This window comes from Diadema antillarum, unplaced genomic scaffold (genome assembly GCF_040938485.1).
Source record: "Diadema antillarum isolate AM-2024a unplaced genomic scaffold, OU_Dant_1.0 seq00001466_RagTag, whole genome shotgun sequence".
In the NCBI taxonomy this organism is placed as follows: domain Eukaryota; kingdom Metazoa; phylum Echinodermata; class Echinoidea; order Diadematoida; family Diadematidae; genus Diadema; species Diadema antillarum.
Window position 1 is genome coordinate 1 of NW_027272206.1, and position 24,407 is coordinate 24,407.

Here is a 24,407-nt window from a genome sequence, read left to right on the forward strand (position 1 = left end):
CCTGTTATCACACTTCTACCAGCCGAGCAATGATTCATACCAGAGCCCTGGAAATCCACTGAAAGGTTAGCACAGCTATGCCGAGGGGGAGGGGGAGATAGCCTACTTAAACCTGCATATAATATGTGCCAAGGCACTGAGAAAAGAGCACATTACATGTCATGCCCCTCCAAGACAAGCATTTCCATGACTTGGAGACACTTTTTGCAGAAAAAGACAGTAAAAATCAACTATTCCACAGAGGTAAAAATAAATGGCAAAATTTTCTTTAAAATTTCTTCTAGTTATATTTAGCATCTTGTACACTGTGTGCTTTTTAAGCACCATTCCACATTAAGTTTCAAATATGGCTTTTCTATCAACAGAGTAAGATGAAATGCAAGAACAAGAGAAATTTCTAGAAGAATTGAAAAATACAACATTGAGTAAGATGAAATGCAAGAACAAGAAAAATTTCAGGAAGAATTAAAAAATATAACATTAAGTAAGATACAGAAAAATCAAGTTTGACGAATCTTAACTTACACAGTATCAGTGGCTTTAGCAGCAATTGCAATATGCACATGCATTGGAGATGGTATATAGTGACACGGCTTTACTACAGTCCAATCAAACATGGAGCAGGCTTGCACTTTCTAAGCTGTAGGTCGCCGTGACAACGATGGTGTCATTACGGTTCAAGATTCCTCCCTGGTCAGCCGTCCTGTCAACCTGTATCCTCAAGCCTTGTGGTTCTGAAAGGGGACTCTCTGCTACAAATGACATCGCTATACACATGAACAGCATCTAGACTTGATGGGAAAGGACAGGGCAGTTTCATATGATGACATAAAGTACCTAATGAGCAAGTAGTGTATCACATGCATGATGCCTCTTCATGGAAAAGAGGGAAGTCTCATATAGTTTTAACAACTTTATCACCTTTTGTGATAGTGGTTTATGATTTGGCATTTAAGGCAGATTGACAAGACACACATACCATACACATTACCTTCCTTGTCAAAACTTCTTCAGAAATTTATCACATACTACAAAGTGCTAGTTGATTTACGGGTATTTTCCTCTCATTATCCTGTCAAACTCCTTTTTTTTTTAAATCTCATTCATATTCATAATTCATTTCCTCTGTTCAACAATATAATGTGATAGAAATAACATAGTGCTTGGCAAAAATATTTTGGACATAATGAAATGATTGTACATCACAAATAAAGATACATATATATCAAAATCTGTCTTTGTTATAACATTTTATGGTTTTGTTACACTAAAAGAGATGATGAGACAGTAATTAAGATGCAGGAGCCTCAGAAAAAGCAGTGAATGTTGGGACTAGCCTCTGAAGAGGGAATCATTGATTCCTCTGTAATATGTACAGGATGTGTATTGTAGTCTCAACTATATGAGCAAGCATGATATTGTACAAAAGGGTTTAGTCACTACTAATATTTAGATTACATATTTAGATTGCTGGTATTATAAACTATTGCTAGGCTTTACTGTGGAGAAGTTTTACTCCATAACCCTTTTGTTTTATCATCAAAGCTTGCCTCTGGGAGAGAGAGAAAGAAAAAAAAAAAGTTTGCTGACCCCCACGATGTGTCAGCAGCTGGGAAGTAAGGAGGGAACAAGATACACGACCCCATTTCCTAGATAACTGTCATCAGTCAGTCCAGTTTTAGGTATATGGAGACTTCCACAAAATTCAACATCACATCAAAGTGCACATGTCATGTTCTCCACAATATGAGACATCTATGGTAGATATAAATAGACCACGGACATTACTCAAACTAAATAATGAAAGCTTAGCAATTACTGCAGACTGACATTTGGTGGGTATGTATAATGTAATTTTAAAAAAAGTCTGCCTGCACTAGCACACAATGTCTTTGCCATTTTTTCCACAATGCTACAAAGCTTCAAGTACCCTATACAATGTGTACAAACTTGGTAAGTATATATATTGATATATATATCACTATTTTTGTCTTTTATATTGGAATTTGGTTTTCATTCTGGGTGATGACATAGTCACAAGACAATGACGAATCGCACTTCAAGGTCTCTAAGAGGATGTTGATAGATGAGTCATTGACAATTATACTCTCAAAACTTTCAAATGTAAATTCCATCAAACCTTTCCCTACAGTTGTTTGCATTCAACACCTTCACTTGCAACAACCTACGCGTAATTTGAACTCTCCTTTAGCTAAGCACATTTTATAATGGTTGTGACTGTGGTTGTACCGGTAGTCATTCTGATACAGGATTGACTTCCCTTGCTATGTATGGGAGATGAGAACAATACTAGTACATCTTTTGCCCAAATATTGCAAATTTTGCAAATATTGTACTGATGGAAAATTTTACAACATTTGTGAATTGACACTTGGTCTTATCTAATATCCTATAATAACTGTCATTTTCTAAACTTAAAAATGTAATAATTCTATGCTTACGAATTAACTGCAATTAACCCATCCAACACATGCATCACACTAAAGTAAAAATAATTCAATAAAGGAATTTCTCAGTTCCAATTTGACTGAATTTTTTTCACTATAACTTCGGTGAGTGATAAGTTTGAGCATTTAAGCATAAAAATGACTTGTGCAATATTTTGCTTCAACCCTTCATCCATTTTGCTTCAACGCCATCTGAACAACATAGCAGAACTGAGGCACACAAAATATTTGAATGTGTTGAATTTTCAGACTAGGCAGGTTGTGGAACAAACTCATATTTCAATGACATTTTCCATGAAACCTTGTTGCAATGGCTACATCTTCTTCAGACATAGGCATACACAAGAACTTTACAAAATTCAAAAATATGAAACAATCGATTTTGCTCCTTCCTAATATTTTCTTTGTTTTGCCTAAAACAAGATTTGTCATGACCAGACATGAACTCTTGATTGCGCCAGTCATTGGTGGCGCAGTCATTTCAAGAAAGGAAATTGAAGGACACAACAAGGAAATGGAAATCTGTAGCAATGTCAAAACTAAACTACCTACTCCTACGTCCTCAAAAAAGGAGAATGTAGCAGGAAGGAAGTCCTCTATATATATATATCTTACTACCAAGCTTATTCTAAAAAGAATATTGTATGGACCTTAATGAGCATCGGCACAAGTGAATTTGATATGAACTATTTCAAGGTCTAGCATCAAACTGGGGAGATTTACATATAGATGATTTACAACAATTCCTGGCTTGTGGTGTTGTTTTTTTTTTTCCACTATGATATTAAATCGATGCAATTATCTCATACACAGCAATGCCATGCTTGCAAAAGTCTACATGGTGAAATTCTAAGGTTTCTTGCGAAAATCAATGTAGTTGAATTCATTCAAAATGTACCTAGGAGGGAACAATTATACATGATTTAAAGAAATGCCTCAAATATATAGAGATGGTTTTACTCTACAATCACAAAACACTATACAACAACAAACTGTCAAATTACACGGGAGAAAATAGTTAATGATTTTTGTAGCATAAGCAATGAGAGGTAAGTATTTAGGAATATCAAAGGCTTCAGCAACAAATTCTAGAAGGGTAAGGTCTGTTTAACCCTTGCCTCCTATACATATGGCCAGATCACTAATGATCAAAATAAGTTAGGTACTGACAATCAACTCCGGTTATAACGAAGTTCTCAGGACTGGCAGTTTTCTTTTGCTATATTGAAATTTCTTTTTAACCAACAAATAAAAAATAAAAAATCTAGAGCTGATGACGTTTTGGCCTAAATTTTTACTTTGAACATAGTAATCGGAGTTTCGTTATAACTGTGTTCGTTATAACTGGGATGCTCAGTACTAGTATCAAAGGACCTGCACTTCCAAAAAACGTCTTGGGCGTTGCTAAGGATCTTGTTTTCATCCAAGTGACTGAAAGTGGCAAAGTAGACTACATGCTCGCTCATATATATATATATACTTTACATAGTATGTCAGTCAGAGATATTACTCTGTATTTAGCTGGTGATGACCTGCTGCCCTTCTTGAAGATAGGGAAGATGAGTGCTGTAAAGATGGAACAAACCCTTGGTTACTCAATAATACCTTGTAAATATTTGGTCTAATATCTACAGGTAATTACTACAGGTTTAGGTTCTCGAACAACCTGACAATCTAATGTAAAGATGTTACTAACTAAGTTAATGAATCTAGGGTTCGGGTCCGTAAGACTCTATTTAGATCTGCATAATTTTGTCAGTAAAATGTCCTCAGCAGCAGACACATCCACCTCATGATAACTTGATGACATAGCATCTTTTGTCCTTCCATCTGTCCTTTTTTTCCTTTGTTCTTCATTTTCTTTACTAATTCTCCCTCTTACTCTTCGAAGGATTTCCTGATGGCACTTGACTTATTTAACCCTAAATACAAATTATAATCCTAACCTAGCTCTAACCCTAACTAACCCAACCCTAAACAATGCTACTTGTGGCAGTGCTAAACCTTTTAGGCCATAGCCTACGGCTATGCCACGGGATGGCCCTAATAATAAACAAGGCACTAGAACCCTAGTGAAACCTAACCTAAACTTGCTTGCTAACGCAGGGATGCACGCCCACTAGAGTGGGGCCAATTTCATGTTTTGCATTTCATTTCATTTATATCCACATTCTGATTTTAAAAAAAGCAATTTTACGAATACAAGAACTGTACATAGAACATTGGAAAAACAGGAAAAATGTTAAAACTTACAAGTGTATATAACAATTTCACAATAAACACAATATAAAACAGTTATTTCAGTTTTGCTTTTGTTTTTGTGTGTGTGTGTTTTTGGGGTTTTTTTGGTTTTTTTTTTTGGGGGGGGGGGTATCAACATACAGCTGTAGACCATTGGTCTTTCTGAGGCTGATCTCAAGTATTACAGTTAAAATAGTTACATCAATGCAATTTACAGAACACCAGAAAACTATACAGAAAGAATAAAATATAAGTAGAAGGCAAGAGTCATCAAAGCGAGGAGCTTACATGTACACTGAATAAAACTTAAAATTCAAAGTATATCTTTATGAACAAGAAAGAATTTGTAACTTCTTTTAAATTTTGAGTCTATTAGACCACTTTATTATTTTTGGCAAATCATTCACTTAAGCAGGTCCCGTATATTTGAAAACTGTGTATTTTGAAATGCAGTCAAATTAGGGATATACAATCTATCTGTCTAGTATTGTAATTTGCCAAATCATTCACTAAAACAGTTCCAGTTTATTTGAAAGTGCATCTTGAAATGCAGTATTTAAAATAGGAGATATAAACACAATCTATTATCTGTCTAGTATTGTAATTATTCTTATTTAGAATGAAGGAAATATCACAAAACTTTGGCAAAATGCTGTTCATACATGTGTACAGGAAAACAGTGAGAAAAAATTGTTCTTATCAAAAATAGTCAATATGTTATGTTCTTTTAATAAAGGACCTGTATGACTCTCAAATGGTCTATTACTAATCATACAAATTGCATGCTTTTGTAAGAGATACTTTGCACAATTTCCCCATATAATGTTAAAATAAGATATGTGACGCATAATCAAAGTGTGATATAACTTCACAAGAATTTCAGAAGGTGCGATTGCGATTACATGTATACTATGATTTCACCTATTGCTCTAAGTAGAATGCACAGCCCAGTCGCTGTTAAAAAGCGATAGGGCTGTACCAGGGTGGTGCACAACGCCAAAGCGAACATGATGCCAGAGACTCCAACCCAAAGCACCTTCTGATCTGGAGATTCTCCCACCTGAAACCCCAAGCAAACGGGAGACTCCAAGTTGATGTGTGCGAAGCGCGAAGTTCCTAGGGTTCAAGATGCTCTCTGGTGCTATCGAAGGCTTAATTTTTCAACATACAATAGCAATAAGTAAGAAATCCTTTCCAACGGGAGACACAGAGGCAGGGCGGGAGAAATTAAATCTCAAGCGGGAGAACGGGAGATTTTGCAAAAATGGGTTTTCGTCGGGAGATCTCCCGTCGAAAACGGGAGAGTTGGAGTCTCTGTGATGCGAACATGGCGATCACATTGAGTTTTGATACTTGACATCATTTTTGTCAGGGCCGCAAACTCAGTAATAGACAATCTTCATTAATTAGACTTTGAAGCACCACAAAGTGCAGCTCCGATCGTGTGAACTCCTGATTATTCAAAATGGCCGTCAGTGAAAGATGATGTACCATTGCCTATAACCTTCGTTTTCAGTAAGTTGTGAATTGTGTATGTCAATATCAGCAAGATTTAGATAGAAATGAAGTCTAATTAATGAAGATTGTCTATTACTGTCCAACTGATTTGAGGTGACAAAAATGATGTCAAGTACTAAAAACTCAATGCGATTGCCACGTTCGCTTCGTGTTTGCTTTTTTGTTGCGTTTGTTGCGCATCACTCTCTGGTACAGCCCTGTCGCTTTTTTAAACAGCAACTGGGCTGTGACGTTTGAGCTGTGTAGGCCTAACGTTATACATTTTTAGACACAGTCTATTGCTCTGTAGACCTTACAGCATACTTTGTTGACATGATTATGATATTTCCATGTTCAGTTATCATCTATGATCATGTTGAAACGCCAAGAAATTTGGTAAAACTAACAACTGGAAATTCAAAATCAGCAATCTTTAACCTCAAAATCATCAATACTTACTAGACTAGATCTAGATCTCTCGATGTCTACCGGTACTTTATTTCTTGGTCTAAATACGTCTAAGCCTATCACTATATGCACATGATTCCTGCATTATTGTATTTGTATAATTGTAAACTTTAAACTAGTATTGGCCACGTTACATTTGATTGTAGTTTAACCTTACATGTTAGGTATATAGAGCCTAATAGGCCTAACGTTAGGTCCTAGGCTAGGAGAGGTCTAGCTAGTAACACTAGGCCTATGATGGCATGTTTATCTGCATAAAAATTGTGCTTTAAGTTTAACTAACGTTAAGGCTTAACGTTGTTAGTTTCAATTTATTGCTTATTAAAGCAGTTGTAGATGAGCCATTGATTACCACTACTGTACTGCACTAGTTCACAACTTAAGATTGTACTGATACTTTTCTGTTCATCCCTATCTTATATCTATACGAAATTCGCCTCTCTTAACTCGGAGCTAGGAAAAGTGCAAACTAGCATATTACACTGCCAGTGCCACATTAATTCATTGTTTGTGAAGAGAGGGACAAATTACCATCTCCAAAATTGTACACATGGGACTAAAGAGTAAAGTAGACTGGAAGCCGAGTAGAATAGATTCCTGTCATGCTACATTTACATGAAATGCATTAAGTTGCTGGCAACAATCCCATATCAATATCATTATTTATAATGTCAGCAACACTCACCGGTTAAGAGAGAAAATTAATATCTGCAGTTGGTAGCCATCTACATCAGTGAGAGCAGTGTTCCACGGTTTCACCTTTGAAACTACCGCGCTCATGATCATGTTACGTTTCGGTTCGCGGTATACATGTACGTACATGTGCTGCGTATTGTGGTGCGAAAATTCCCGTCAAGGATACTGCACACGAAGTGTACATAGATATGGAGCAGTATGAACACTAGAGGGTGCACTACCCTTCTCCATTCTCTGAACAGACAGTGTTCATTCAATCCACTTGACAAAATTTGTTTATGAGTAGATGTCAAATACTAACTGAGTAAAATGTTAAAGGGGAACTCAGCAAGGAAGGTGGTTAATGAATCAGAAGGCATATTAGTGGAACACATCACTGGAATTTTAAACTAAATCGGACAATCCGATTAAAGTTATGAATATTTAACGTTTTGGTACACCACAAGTTATCTGTGGCGCCAAGCATGGCAACCGATAAAAAAAAAAGAATTACAAAGAGAATCCCGCAAAATGTAATTCATCATGAAAATTTTATAGTTCCTAAACTTGTTACTAACATTTTTTTCTTAAGCTTTATTTAATTTCCCGTGCTTTCTGAAATAGGGGACGTTACGGTGCTCCGACCTTTATTATGCTAGAATTAAGAAAAAATAAAAGAATATAATTGATGTTGAATTCCCTTGCACACTGCCTATATAGTGAGAGAATGTATAATGTTAAGATGTAAATAATCGTTTCATCATGATCTTAAACCAATTGTGAGCAACCATTTGAGGTCACTGCTCAATGATTTAAGGGGAATACGCCAGCAAGTCGTTTAAGCCTCATCTGCGTATGACGCCAATTTAACAATTTGATAACTGAAATAAGCACAGTTTTACCTGACTTTTATATATTGAAACACACAAGACCTACACCAACCTCTCAGGCATATGGGTATCGTATACACACTCTTGAGTTGGGTGGAACAGAACAACAACAACAACAACAACAACAGATGGTTTTCTTTTCTTTATCAGTTTTCAGAGTGAGATACAATATTTCAAAGTGAAGGGTTTGTTTGCAAACACCGATAAGTCCATTTTTGAAGATTTTGAAGTACGAGCTCTGTCAGAAAGTACAAAATAATACCTTTTAAATGATATATTGGTCACTACATATAAAGGTAAGTTTTTGAAGTTATGTTCAAAAGAAGCAAACATTTTCTTATTATTCTCTTTATTTTTCTTGACCTTTAATCGCAAATATCTCCATTTGGCAAATATGGACTTATCGGTTTTTGCAAACAAACTCTTCAAGTACAACACGAACTCTCTAAAAAATCAAGTGAAAATATTCACTCTTAAAGGAGTGAATACAAAAAAAAAGTGAATTTAGAGTAAAATTGGAATAAATTTTGAATGAAAATGTTCATTTTCACTCGTTTTGAAGTGACCTCAGGGATCACTCCTTAATCTTCGAGTGATCCCTGAGATCACTCCAAAATGAGTTAAAATGAACATTTTCACTCAAAATTTATTCAAATTCCACTCTAAGTTCACTTTTTTTTTATTCACTCGTTTTAGTGAATATTTTCACTCGATTTTTTTTTAGAGAGTAAGTTCCTAGTAAATTAACAAATTAAAGTCATGTACAGCCTTAAATAACAATAAGAAATTCCACTTGTTCTACCCAATAGACCTATAAGTTCGTTCCCCTTAGTTAGTCATGGCAACCAAAGTCAAATTTCAGAAGCCACCAGGGCTCAAGATTGACGCTTCAGAACATTCAAAGTATAAAAACTCTACAGAGTATAACTAAAAGAAAGCATACCGAGAACCGGGTAGATTGTTGATATATGAAGTGTTTGTTCGCAAAAACCGATAGGTCCCTTTTTGAAGAGTTTGAAGTACGGTCTCTGTCATAAAGTACAAAATAATACCTTTTAAATGATATATTGGTCACTACATATAAAGGTACATTTTTGAAGTTATGGTCAAAAGAAGCAAACATTTTCTTATTATTCTCTTTATTTTTCTTGACCTTTAATCGCAAATATCTCCATTTTGGCAAGTATGGACTTATTGGTTTTTTGCAAACAAACTCTTCATATCTTTGGAGCTAATTGTATGATAAAATAATTTCTTTCTTGTTGATATGGCAATACTTTCCTCGAGTCATGTTATCATAAGCGCTTTTTATGATCGTATAGTGATAGATTGTGGTTTGCATTGCAAGCAATATCAAAAAATGCATGGGAACTTGCAGAACATACGGCTGCGTTGGTAGGCCGTCTCGTTGTATTATGCCCAATCACTAAAACAATATTTCCTGTCAACTTGAGACTGCCTAGTACGGTAATGCTATACACGTCCTCAAGTCAGTCTGATTTCAGCCCCATTTCATTAGAAGATGTTAGGATAGCAACTTTTGCTGGAATGGGTTAACTTCCAATAGCAACAGGCAATCAGGAAGCTATATTCTTGTTATTACCATGACAATTGCCACTCTAGGAAAAGTTGCTATATCAACTTTTATGAAATATACATACCATGTAGCTCTTGACAAAATTTAACAAAAATACATATAAACTAAAACATTTTAGTGGAATATTTTAGTCATTGACACTAAGTAATTCTCTCCACAAATAAAATTAGGGCCTATATACCTAAATTTCTGGTTCCATAAGCTTGTACCTGCCGCTATATCACGAAAATTGCAAGAAATTACAACAGATTTTGCTTGATTTTGAAGGAGATGAATATTTGTGTGTGTGTGTGTGTGTGTGTGTGTGTGTGCGCGCGTGTGTGTGTGTGTGTGGGGGGGTACTTGCTTTTGTGCGTGTTTGTCTGTGGTGTGTTTCGTGAGGCCTACTTTCTTTGCTTATTCACACACTCATGTGAAATGTCTTGAGATGCCCTCACCTTCTATCCATTAGCTATGATTTTCTTGTGAATTCCTCTTTTCCATGTAGAGTTACAAAATAATTAATATTGTTTTGCTACCTTGTTTATCTATCCAAACCAAAGTTGATATTATTGTATTCATATTTTGCTGAAACTTACCTAATTAAAAGTTCCTTAAAATACTATGCTCTCTAGCATTATGCATATGACTTTATATTACTTTATATAGAAATAAAATAATTTTGAATTTGAATTGAAAATTAAATGTAAAGCAACGAATGAAATGTGAAATAAAACAAAACTTGGTGAAAAAAAGTGTTTGTGAAACATTATCATTATCCTCTCTCGTCCTTTCTCATATATTCCAATCAGGAAGGCTGATCTAGATGGTCTTATGTAAGTTCGAACAACGTATAATCAACCTTATATAATTGATAAGTAGTATGAGTAAGTTTTGATATGTGTGGGTCAGTTGATAAAACCTCCGATTTTTTTCTCAGAATTTTATTTTCGGCCATTGGCCGCGGATGCAAACAACGACTATGTCGCCCTCTATTGTTCATGATGTGGTTAGCCTCGATCGATACTGAGCGATGATTGGATAATCAGCATTCATAGGCAGGAGTTTTAAATTCGATCTCTTGCATGCATAATGATGTACGTCGTGCGAATGGAGGATAGTGCATATGCCTGGAACGCCGATTAACACAAGCTGGATTTCGCAGCAATCCCAGATCCGAGGCTTAAACAAGTCAGGTAATTCAAATTTTGTTCAAAATTGGATCATTTCACCTTTAGTTGGACTTAGGAGAGACATTTCCAGTGTCGCTCGAAGGCATATTCGCTGACATCCGGTTGCAGATCGGTAGGACAGGAATTCGTGTTGTCAGTGCGTGTATTCTGGAACGCGTGTGTATTATCTACAGCTGCAAGCTGGTGTGTGCATGGTGTGTGGACTGTGGTACGTGTGTGTACGTGTAGATTTCTAAATTGCTTTTTTCGGTACTAGTAGGCCCCTACTGTTTGTAGATTATCTATACACGCATATAATGCACAGGGCAATGCAATGGCAAATTTCACATTAACCGACTGATGTTTGTAAACGTCACATGATTTCTACTAGCTCATCCCTAGTCTAACGTGTTACCCCCCATTCCTTCTGACGGTTCTGTCTAAGTTTTGTAGCCAATAAAATAATACTTTTTAGTTTTTGAATTAAGGCTGAGCACTGCTTTGTAGAGTTTGAGACCAGTATAGGCTACTAACTATAACTTTAACGTTAGTCTAACGGTTAAATTTTATCTACGTTAATCTATTTTAAATTGTTGTAACGTTACTAAGTCTGGTTAGTGTAACGGTTAGTTGCAAGTTTGAGAAGATTCTAACGTTAGTTTGTAACACTTAACGGTTAAAACACTAACACTACTGGTAACAGGACAGAAATTACTGTACCAGGTATTTAAGTGAAAGTCTCAGCACCACAGCAAAGTCAGCCCAAGTCAACTTCTTCAACTGGTGACTTTAAATGTTCACTGCACTGTGTAGTGTGTGACTTGCACTTCACTAACCATGCATGTTAATTAGCTCTAACAAAGTTTACGTTAGCAATAGCATGCATCTGGCTAATTTCATGTGACCAGCTAACAGTTAGACGGATAGGCATCTATAGACACTCTATTTTTTGACAGAAAGATAGATCGATATGCATCCGTCTGTCCGGAGGAGCCAGACGCAGTCTCTGCGGAACATGTCCCAATGACCAGATTTGTACAGACCGATCTTTCTGTCAACTCAATGGACACTTGTCTAGTTGACAGAAATATCAGGTGTCCGTATAGTTGCATGTCTTACTTGACATCTACATGACACTCTTAAGATCTGCATGATAGACAAGAATTGTACTGTAAGTGAAAATTTTTGCGCATTTCACAGAACCAAAAACTAGCACGAAAATAAGAGTACATGAATATTTTTTCTTGCCACATGTTCCTGTGTGGGAGTCTTGATTCCACGGAATTATAAACACGTGAAACTCTTCTTACCCAGCCAAGCGCGAAAAAATTAGTGGCGTGAAAATATCTACTTTTACAGTAATTGGATTGAATAATTTTTTGCCACTGCAGCATTGTTAACTCAAACCACATTCATTTCTGTATTAAATTGCCATTTCAGCACTTCCGGTCTGAAAGACTTTGGAGCCACAGGGACACAGCGTTGGACTCCTTAGAAGCAAGAGGGGAACTGAGTCTCTGATAAGTCAGGAAAATGTCTGACACAGAGAGAGTGGAACTTTCAGAAGCCATCAAGACGATTCTTGATGACGAGGAGTCCAGTTTTCTTCAGGGAAATAAAGCAGAAGCAAAGTTTTTGAGTCCAGTGTCATCTGTATCGAAAATCAAGAATTCTGACTGTAGCTGTACCCCAAATGCAACAGTCCTTGGGCCCAATTCATCACCAAGTCTGCAGAATGCTTGTGCAGACTCAAACACTGGAGGGCACAATGCTGTGACCCCGCTGTCACGAAAGAGCTCTCTCCTGCAGCGCAGCCTTGGCAGCGGCTACAGCAGCACGCCACCAAAGAAACGCAGACACGCGCACGAGGTGATCATTTTGAGGCCGCCGAAGAAGCGGGCGTCGGGGTCAACCCCGCGTGTGACCAGCACGTCAAAACTTGTGTCCAAGGACGCAAAAACGACCCCCAACGGCCCTGCCGGTCGGAGGGACACGTCGTCCGGCAGACCGCTCCAGATGACCCCTGTCTCTAGTCTGAGTCAATCCAGGATCAACATGCCGAGCCGGCTACTTGCCAAGGAGTCCAGCAGAGTCAAGAAAGAACCCTCGAACCCCGCCACCGCCGGAGACCACGTGACTCCAACCCAGATGTTCTTCCTCGATGGCGGCGAGAATCTCACGCCCAAGGAGAGGGAGGACTTGGAACTCAGGGCACAATACCTCAGCCAGAGTGCCTTGGGGCAGCAGGGAATGGTCATGCCCATCACAGCAGGGATTGAGGGGATGCCAGAAGGCTGCAACCCACAGGTTGGACAGGGCAGTCTGAGCCTCAGTGTTGGTGAACAGATGAGAGGGATTAGTCTTGTTGCAAGAGGTAACAACCAGTCATTTCAAGGAACCCCATGACTTATGCTGTATCTCCTTTTTTCTTTTGTTTGTTTGTTTGTGTTTTGAGTAGACCTATTTGTTTATGTGGAGTGGATTTCTTTGCTCTTTTGAAATGTCACAGAGAAATCTATCATGATATGTATCTATTTGTCTGTTTTAGACAAATCTGAACTTCATATATAGCAGATCAACATTTGTCACTAATATCATCCAGTGTCACTTCTGGGCCCATTTCATAGAAGATGCTAGGATGCCAACTCTTGATGGAATAGCAACTTCCTGTCAGCAAAAGCCAATCAGGGAGAGCTCTGGATTCTTGACATTACCATGACAATAGTCATTCCATCAAGAGTTTCTGTCATAACAACTTTTTATGAAGTTGGGCCGTGGTGTCCTACTGAATTTATATTGTAACAGTGTGTCGCAGGGCTTCCATAGTAAGTAGTTGGAGTGTACGTGTAGAAACCAATGAGGAGGAACTTAAAAAAAAAAGGAATAAGAAAATGTATCAGCACTTTTTGAGAGGGTTTGGGATTTTCTGTGTCTGACACCTGTGCATGCTATTAAAATTCAATGAAGACATTGAAAAATGGTAGGGCATATGTTCACGTCATGTGCAAACTAGTTCACACTTGACTTTTTTTTTTGCCTTCGAATCTCATGTTCCCATGACAGCAGGTAACCAAGATGACAGCCTGACTAACATCACATGGCTGAGGAGGATGTCTGCCCCAGATCTTGACCCGGTAACTCTGCAAGACTTAAAGGTACCTTTGGATGCGGAGTTAGTTTGTTCTAATCCAAAACTGTGTTCTTTAAATTTGTTTCTTTTGATATCATTCCTAGAATTGAACTTCTTCCTTCATATTTCAATATCTGCTTTAACCCTATTCTAACGGGGGGGGGGGGGGGGGGGGGGGGGTCACTTTGACCCCCCCTCAACATTTCACACCGCGATTCCGTAACGCGCAAAGATTTTGCCGCGTCGTCTCATGACTTTTTTCTTTGAAGTCTCCCGCATATTTTGAGACCAAATTTGCGATGTCTGGGTACACCGTTCTGAAGTTACGTAATGTTTTGCGTATGCATGTCAACCTGAAAATGGCTCAAATTCATGATATCGTGTGCAAATCCAATGTAAATTGTGTTTTTTGGTTAAATTGATATAAATTGGATTATTTCAACTTTTAACCATTGAAATTAATCAATTTTAATGCAGATAAGCTTGAAAAAGTGCCTGCAATAAATTTTGGTCAAAAAACAATAGAAAACAAAAGGTCAAAAAACAACGAAATACATAAGAAATTATAACAAAACAATAAAAACAAAAGAAACTGATTTTGATTGTGCTATTTTTTTACAAAAAAATTGTTCAATGTGTCGTGAGGAACTCTTACACAAAAATTTAGCAATCATTCAGTCTTTTTAATGGAGTTATAGGTGAAAATATGATTACATGCATAAATTTGCATAATTAATTTACTAAAAATAGAAAATCAAAATTTTTCTTTTGTATGACCATGTAATCTTGTAGTTGACATCCGGCTCTATATTCAGGCGCGGCGATCGCGCGATCGGCGGCCGAGATCTGAAGGGGGGGTCAAATTGACCCCCCCTCAGTAAAAACTTGGTCTCAAATAGCCCAGTTAGAATAGGGTTAATTGATAATTTGGTTTTTTACCAAGTGCCACTTCCAGTATGTACAAAAAAATTGAGAATGTGTTTAGAAATAAAAGAATCACCTTGCATTATTTTAATTACAGACATTGCTGACTATTAAACATAAGCCATCGAAAGACAATGATCCTTTTGGGAAAGAAATATTATTCAGTACAGGTGCCATATATTGGCAATATTGTTTGAATAGTTACTTGCATCAGTATTGCCATGATCGCATTTCATCAGCCAAGGAGAGGGGGTTTGGATGGACAGGTTAATGCAGACTGTTTGACTGTATTGCAGAAATCATACAATGTATTAATGTGGACTTGCACAGCCCTTTGTGTACAGACTGCCAATGTATAGCCTAATTTGGCATCAAATCTCAAAGATGAACTGCCATTTTAAATAATGGTCATATACTGTAAACAGTATTCAATTAATTCTAGAGTTTGAAGCACTGTATTTTCTTTATCGATTGAGATGATTAAATGTGACTTCTTTATGGCTCACTCAGGATCCACACGGGGAGCGACCACCTTACTCCTACAGCTCCCTGATTCAGTTTGCGATCAGCAGTGTGCCAGAGGGCAAGATGACCCTTAGGGATATCTACTTCTGGATTGAGACAAACTTTCCCTACTTCAGGTCGGCCAAGCTCGGCTGGAAGGTAGGAACAAAAGAGGTTTTTGTTGTCGTTTTCACGTTGAAGTCTAATTTCACCATGTATAATGAGATCACAGATCACAACTATACTGTGCAGTAGATCCCTTTCCATGAAGCTTTGTGTTGTAATACTACTTTAACATTGAAAACGCTTCCATTATTTTCATAAAATTTTCTAAGACTCTGTCAGAGCCATGATTTGCTGCTCTCTCCCTCCGAGGTTGTTAGGCAGAGCAATCCTGTCCAAACATGAATACAAGTCAAATTGTGTCTTCCAAACTGAAGTACAATGGTTGATGGAATCTAATCAAGCATTTTGGTCCAGGTAATTTGTCAAAGTTACATTGTTGTTTCATTAAATGTGCATTGTATTCTTGACGTATAATATTTGGAATGACAAAAATATATTTTTGATAAATTTCCTCTTGACACACTTCAGCATCTTTACCTATATTTGCTGTCTTCTTCCTACACAGAATTCTATACGTCACAACCTCTCTCTACACAAGATCTTCATCCGCGAGGCGCCCTCTGGCCCTGGTCAGCCGGCCTACTGGACGCTGCGTCCGGGCACGATCGTCCGCCTGCCCGAGCGGCGCGTCATCATCCATGACGAGATGGCGTACCGGGCCGGGATGTCCGAATGTTTCATGCCCGATGGTACTCCCATTGACATGGCTGCCATGGGAAATCCACATTTACAAGGTACCTAATCCTGTCTTAGCCTTGACACAATATCTCTTTTTTTCATTACAATGTAGTACCGGTTCAATGTATAAGCTTTGATAGTGCTTACCCTAGTACAGTTGCAATTACGGTAGTAGGAGTGAAAATAATGGTTACATTCACAATATGATAGTACTAACACCACTTCTAGTCATGATAATGACATTAAAGGGATCGTACAGTTTTGGTTGAGACCTAATTTCAGGTTTCTAACATTTTTTGGTGAGATAATGAGAAAACCTCTTATGAAATATGAAAGAGCATGTAATTCTATGAGGAATTCAACGTTTATTTGATGAAAATTGGTTTTGAAATGGCTGAGATATCCAAAAAGAGCGATTGTAATAAAGTGTGGGACCCACACTTTATCACGATCGCTTTGTTTTACTTTGTTTTTGGATGTTTCTGTCATTCCAAACCCGATTTTCATCAAATAAACTTTGAATTCCTCTTAAAATGGTATGCTCTGTACTATATCATAAGTGTTTTCTTGGTATCTCGCAAAAAGTTAAAAGCCCAATTCTCATCCCCACCAATACTGTACTATCCCTTTAACGTTTCATTTTTAATTGCTGATTGATACAATAGACTCCCGATGTAACAAAGTTCTCGCATCCAGCCATTTTCTTTCATTATATCAAAATTTTGTTATAACCGAACAAATGAACAATAAAAGACATAGAGCAGAAAATGTTGCGGTCCGAATATTTACTTGTAACTTTTATTTGTAACCAGAATCTTGTTATAGGTAACTGTGTTCATTATAACGGCAGTGCACTGTATCTTAGTTTTCTCAGAGGAAATTATTTCACAAATGATTTGACAAGCTGAGTTCCGATTCATGGTTACTCTATCTCCGTTTCTCAGGGGGCCCTGCAATGAACCCATTGACTGGTGACGGTATCTTGGTCGCAGATTCCAACGGTGTTCCCATGCTGCCCACACAGGACCATATAGGAATGGATCATGCACCAGTCTTCTCTTCCACTCCTGTGCTGACCCGCCCAAATCACAGAAGTAAGGAATCATGTATTACATAACCACACTTTTATTGTTGACAGAATATTGGTTACTCCTATTACAGCAAAGTCCTTGTGACCGATTTGTTGTTGTTGTATAAAAATTTTGTTGAAGCCAAGTATACAAAGTGTATTTTTAATAGATGTATGATAATCATGGGACATGATTTTTTACTACCTTATAGCAAACCTTCGTTAAAACTGTGTTCATTATACAGTTTGCTGTAACTACCAAAAAAAAAAGAAATGGCGGGTGCAGTAAAGTCAATACAACAAATTTGTGCTCGCTAAATTTCAACTGTGTACATATAGCCTCAAACACTAGATGTGGTGTTGTTAGGTAGTGCATTGAGATATAGGGTGGGGTATTCTGAAAATCTTCCTAAGTTTCTTCCTAAGTCAGAAACTTTGGAAGTGCCTAGGAATGACAAAATTGGTATTCTGAAATTTCTTCCTAGGCACTTCTTAACCTTAAAAAGACTGGGGGGCTTTTTGGGCCCCCCCTCGACATTTTTCGCGATAAATCTGGAGCATAAAAATCTCGCGCTGCAACGTTTCATAACTTTTTTCTTTTAAGTCTTGCGCAACTTTTGAGACCAAATTTGCTGCGCCCGGGTACGCGGTTCTGAAGTTACGCAATATTTTGTAAGTGCATGTCAGACCCGAAATTGCTCAAAAACGTGATTTCATGTACAAATCCAATGCAAATTCTATTTCTGCCCAAAATTCATATATGTATCATTATTTCTACTTTTACTGATCAAAATCATTTATTTTCATGTTCTTTATGATCGCCGATGATTTCCAATGAAAAATACAATAAAAAACAAAAAGTCAAAAACAATAAAATACATAAGAAATTTTAAAAACAATAAAAAAACATTAGAAAAAATGTTTGATACCGCCGGTTTTTTTTATGTACATTCAATAAGAATCCTACACAGATTGCCTAAACCAAAAATTAGCAGTTTTTTACAATTAATTACAGATTTACAGCCATTTTTTTAAATTCATCCATAAATTAGCATAATTAATTGATTAAAAATAAATTTGAATATTTTTTAAATAATTACCTATTCAGTTTTGTAGATTACCTTGCGGGTGATGCGGGTGCCAATTTTCCTTGAAATCACGCGGTCAACGGCCAAGATCTTGGGGGGGGAGCATTGAGCCCCCCCCCCCCAGTCCTACGAGGCATCAAAATAGCCCAGTCTTTTTAGGGTTAATGCAAATTAGGCCATCTTTATCCCCGCCCACCTCCTTTCTTAAGCCAATACGAAATGCCGTATCATAAGGAACTAACCAATGGCAATCGCATATTACTATGACGTAGGGTCAAATACACGTGTGCGCGGCATGTCCCCTTTCTCACGCTCATTTCGCGCATCAAAGTACATGTGTGTGCAGTGAATGACAAGTGCACCTATCACGATGTCTGCAGCTTGCTATTCTTAACAACGTACTTAGGACAGGGGGTGAAGCTTTCCTAAATATTTTCCTAAATTTCTTTCCTAAGTGCATTCTAGAATACCAACTTCTTCCTGAGTCAGAAATTTGCATATTCCCGCCCCCTTCCTTGCCATTTTCTAGTAAGTTTCTTCCTAAGTGGCCTAACTTCCTAAGTCTACTTGGGAAGAAACTTAGGAAGATTTTCAGAATACTACTTAGGAAGAAATCCTGACTTAGGAAGAAATTTCCTCCTAGGAAGGATTTCAGAATACCACCCATAGTACTTAGGACAAATGCACTGATGTTACACTGCACATTCTGCATTTTGATTTTCTAGGTTCCAGACGTGTGCCGCCACCGATTTTGCCCAAGGGGGCTTCCCCGTATGCCCTGGTGCCGCTCCCCATTTACTTCACAGCCGACCCCAAGACTGGCCAGCTGGTGCCGGCAAATGGCGAGAACCCCCCACCACCACCGATGGAGCTGATGTCCCCGCCCTCACAGCCCCGCCCCATCCACAAGGTCAAGAAGAAGAAGAAGACCGCGCCAAAGCAAGGCCCGAAAACAACTCCCTCTTCCCGCCTCCCCAATTTGTCGATGGAATGCCCCAGCTCCACAGCGGGGAGAACCACCTTGGACTCTGGCTATGGGAGCGGCGATTCCAGCCTGGGGGATGACAAGCTCCTGCTTGCTGTGAGGGACTCCATGCTGAGGCAAGCCTCCTCTCTTGAGAAAGGGGTTGATGGCAAGGAGAATGCACTCATGGACAACCTCGAGCTCGACATCGGCGATGACCTCCTACAGACGCCGCCAAAGACCACCTATCCCGAATGGCTGTCGCCAATCCGCGGCTTCACACCGGGCCCAAACGCAGGATTCCCGGTAAAGGACATGGACTTCAATTTCACCCCCTTCAAGACGGGCTTCACCCCCAACCACAGAGTGGGACATTCCAACACACCAAGGCACCTCTTGCTCTCGCCCCCGAGAAAGACCATTCCAAATGCACTCGGAGGGGATGTCGGGAACAAGAAATCACACGTTCTCACCACCCCAAAGAGACAAGGGGACAGAGACTCCGCAAACACCAGCTTCCACAACTTGAGCTTCGACCAAATGTTTGGCGACGTAAACTTCGACGTTGATCCGGATAACATTGATGTAGGGAACATAAGCTGGCTGCTTCAGTCCCCTAAGTAAATGAATTCCAGGTCAGGCGGTGCAAGGATTTTAAACGATCGTCCGAGTGTTTGGAGGTAAAATATACTGGTAGCAAGATGGAAACCAACAATGTCTAAACATGGAAATGAATGACAAATATCCATAATTGCGATAACTGACTTCATAATTATGGTGTTGAGTATAAACAGTTTGCAATAGATACCAAGAAAATCAACAGCAGAATGTATACTGTCAGTAGAACGTCCTATAACAGGTAATGTGTGTCTACAGAATGACTTCTGTGATTTATTTTTTTTTTTTTAATAGATTTGGTCAGTTTGCACTTTGTCAAACACAAATCCACTCAAAAGTCTTTTGATTGACAAAAACTTTACTTACCTGCTATTTGCAATAATGCATGATATATATGTATACATGCATGTCTCTATATTCATTTTTTCCCTCTTCCAGTAGTTATAGTTACATGATACATAACTTTTCTATATTTCTTTTTTTTTCTAAAACATTTGTACATACATTGTATATCTAATATATATTTATCATAGTTTTGTGTTTTACTCAGTTTCTCTTTGTTGATTATAAAGCTGTTTATTATACACAATATTTTTGATGAATAGAACTATAAGTTGTGTGCTTATGTTACTAAAGATATAGTAAGATATATATGGGCTTGTCGCTCTATAGTTTCTTTTTTGATTTTTTTTTTTTTTTTTTTTAGTGCTTTTGTCATGAGATACACCCACTGTACTGGGAAATGTTGATATCTGAGGACTTTCAGAGCAAGAAAGTCATTTTGTCTTCAAGGCAGACAATGAATGGGGGCAGTCCATTTGCTGTGATGATTGGGTCACGGACGGCAGCATTTGCAGCTATGTTTGTAACCTTTTGTGCATTGGCTTACTCTATGCATACTCATGCCTACTGGGACACAACCATATGATGACTACCTCCTGCCCTCTTTCGAGACCAACCCTCACTGTTGTCTTGCTTTCAAATGTGCCAAGAAATGGGCAATGATGTCTGTGCCCGAGACAGAGTCTCTGTCATCGCCGTTGTAAGATACAGACAACTCTGTGAAAGTCGACAGCGCATATGCCGAATAATCAGCCAGGTTGTTGATAATACTAATTAGAAAGGTCCCAATCTACATTCCATTTATATTCTTTTGTGTGCATTCCCCTGTGCATTGCAGATGTCATATCATCTTAGCCAAAGTATGCATTTCTCCCATTTCCATCAAGAAAGACTTACACAGAGTTGACTGTGAATCCTTCCCCCCCCCCCCATGCAAGTGTAAGCTGTGCTCTAATGTAAAGTTTTCACCTGAAATACATATTCATACACATATACCTCAAATTATAGTAAATGTACCGAGTTGCACACCAATTTCATCTTGATGCACAGCATGTCAAATTCAGGGTTCACTCTGCATGCTGTGACTCACAGAATTGACAAAATAAGAAAGCAAAATAATAATTGCAAGTTTAGCCAGTAATGACTTTAGATTCCATTGTTTTTTGAGTCTCAGTATTTTGTGCATTCCGCAGTGAAATGGAAACCGGGCATAAGAACAGTATCTTTCACTAGTGAATGAGCATCAACATTGAAAGCTAGAAATTTTGCTACCTCTTTTGAAAAGAATGTAGCTTTGCTATATTATTAGTTTCCCGTTGTCCAGTGCTACATGTTCTAACCAGAAAGGCAACTACTTTTGGTTTTGGTTTGCTTGTTTGTTTTGCCATTATAGTGAGGACTGTTTCTGTTTTTTATCTCCATTAAAGGCATCTTGTTTTGGGGTAAGGTTTTGCCCCCAAAACACATCCGATACGAAATTGTACAGTACAATTAATGCTTGGCATGACACTTACAATCAAAGTCATTGAATTTCAATTTTGTAGCAAAAATGAGTACCGTATTTATAGTGTGTCCTGCGTGCGGAGTAAGCTCCTCCATTAGAAATTGCAATCGCAGTGTAATGGTGCCAGAGTGGAAGATTTGGAGTATGTAGTATGCTACGCACTTGTTGAAATTTTGCAGTCAAAATACTTTCATGACTTTGCAAAAATTTTGCGACGCTTTGTAATGTCGTGATGAGAAACAATCACTGATACAGTGAAATACAATCTGATTGATTTACATTTATCTTGCAAAAGGCACTGCAAAAGTAGTACGGACACTTTGTGCAAAGATGTGTTTGACATAGAGCAGCTTTAGGAAAATATCGTCAGAATGCATGCATGTAAACAATGCAAAATCCCCTTTTGTATATGATCAGAATATATTTTCCTCCCTTTCGTGTGTATAATAGCTTTTTTTGTACAGTCTGCTGTAAATATGAGTTTTGTGAATATGTACATGACAAATTTATGTTGCTGTGAGAATGTAACAATCAGTAATAAAGGCAGCTTGCAGAGTACATGATAACTTTGTACAACACAAAAATGGGTTTGTTTTGCCAGAAACCCCACTTAACCCTTTTGAGGACGAGTCCCGAGTAAACTCGGGCAAGCGTCTATGGGAAATGTGTGCTGTAGCAAAATCAAACCGTCCTCAATGGGTTAATTTGCGTTATGTGTGCTTTGAATGCTGGGTGCTCCTGTTACAACAAATTATATTTTGTTACAGCAAATTGAAAATATAGGTCTTGAAATTATCATATAATTCTTTATATTTGGTACTTTGTCTGTCTGACAACAAAACTAGATACAACGTATAAAGAAAGAACATTGTCAGTCCTGATGAATTTGTTGTAACAGGAGTCGCCTGTATGTATGTGTCCTAATTTAGAGATGCATCGAGACTGCGCTAATGTGGCAATGTGCATGTGCTATGTCTATGGTGCAACATAGGTAGCCATCTCTGTCAACCTACCCTGAGACAAACACTCTCCCAGGCCCATCCCACCTCCATTGAACAAAAGTATACAGCCAGCCGGGCACGCACAAACAAGCTCCGCCCACTTGGCCTGTCACTAAAATATTAAAGCAGCGATTGGTTGACCAAGGAGTTCTGGCTTGACATGGATAAAGTATGGATGTGCTGTGTGTATGGATAAAGTATATGGATCGATGTGCTGTGTGTATACATGTATACATGTGTATGTATTCGACATGCGTGCAGAGCGGTACGGTGAGTGTGCATGCTTTCCTGCAGCAGGCCAGGGACGGGGTTCTGCGACATGCCGATTTTTTGTTCTCCTCTAAATGTAATGAGAATGCCAGACAAATCTTCTTCGGCTCAAGTGATGTAAACTACGTGTATTTTGTACAAAAGGGACTGAATGTTTTACTTCGACACAGCTATATGTTTGGAGATTATCTGGACTATAATTGCTGACTGTACATTGAGAAAAAAAAAAGGGAAAAAAATTATACCACAGTGCCCCGCTAATCATCAACATACAAATAGTGCATGCCTGATCATTACTGAAACAGCTCCACATTCACAATCCGATACAGCACACTGAAGACCAAGAAATCTGATAATATATTGCCCATACATACATTAAAGGACTTTGTTGGTTGTTTATATAACTTATTATGTCAAAATGGGTAACATATAATAATACATACAGTCTGGATTCAAAGATTGGTTCATTCTAAATGGACCAACACCAGACCAAAAACCTTGGCATCTTTATGGCATCCACACTGTGTCTAACTTAACACAAAGCATTTTTCATTCAAGGTACTGGTATTTCATTGCAGTTTAAATAATTTGTACGATAACATGCTAATTCAGGGACATTACTGTAAAAATTGAAATTTTTGTGTGTCATTTCTCGCGCTCAGTCGGGTGCAATGAATTTCATGTGTTTTCAACTTGGCAGAATCAAAGATATACACTATCATTACGTATTACCAGCAAAAATATTCACACGCTTCTATTTGGGGGCGATGGCTAATTTCATGTGTGAAATGTGCAAAAAATTTCCACTTTTACAGCAACATGAAATGAAGATTTTTTTTTTTCCTTCTCCACTCTCAAAATCATGTTATGTACGTTTTACTAAAAATATTTGGTTACTGATGCATGTGCTCAACAGTCTAAAATAATTTTGTCAGAAATCTAAATGCTGTACGGATGGACTGTGGTGTTGCTTTTGCTACTCTCATGTGACATCGTTGCTTCCGAGAACCAATAACATCCTTCCTCCTCGTTACATCACAGACGCTGATCTCGGTGAAAGCAAAACCAACATGCCTGATATCACAAGTGACAATTTTCTGCTCAGTGCAAAAAAGTAACAACGAACTGGCTTATAACATGAATGTGATGCACGATTAGAAATATAACTTGTTTTTTTATTTAAGGTGGGATGGGGAGAAGGG

The 24,407-nt window shown here is 38.1% G+C and overlaps 1 protein-coding gene across 1 annotated transcript; it reads left to right on the plus strand.

The window, feature by feature from the left end:
- Positions 1–12,453: 12,453 nt before the first annotated feature.
- Positions 12,454–20,141, plus strand: LOC139709741 (uncharacterized). Its single transcript, XM_071621697.1, has 6 exons — positions 12,454–13,368; positions 14,052–14,142; positions 15,552–15,704; positions 16,177–16,405; positions 17,294–17,443; positions 19,232–20,141. Exons 1-6 carry the CDS (start codon positions 12,521–12,523, stop codon positions 20,092–20,094), a joined length of 2,334 nt encoding a protein of 777 aa, XP_071477798.1. The 5' UTR covers positions 12,454–12,520; the 3' UTR covers positions 20,095–20,141.
- Positions 20,142–24,407: the final 4,266 nt, after the last annotated feature.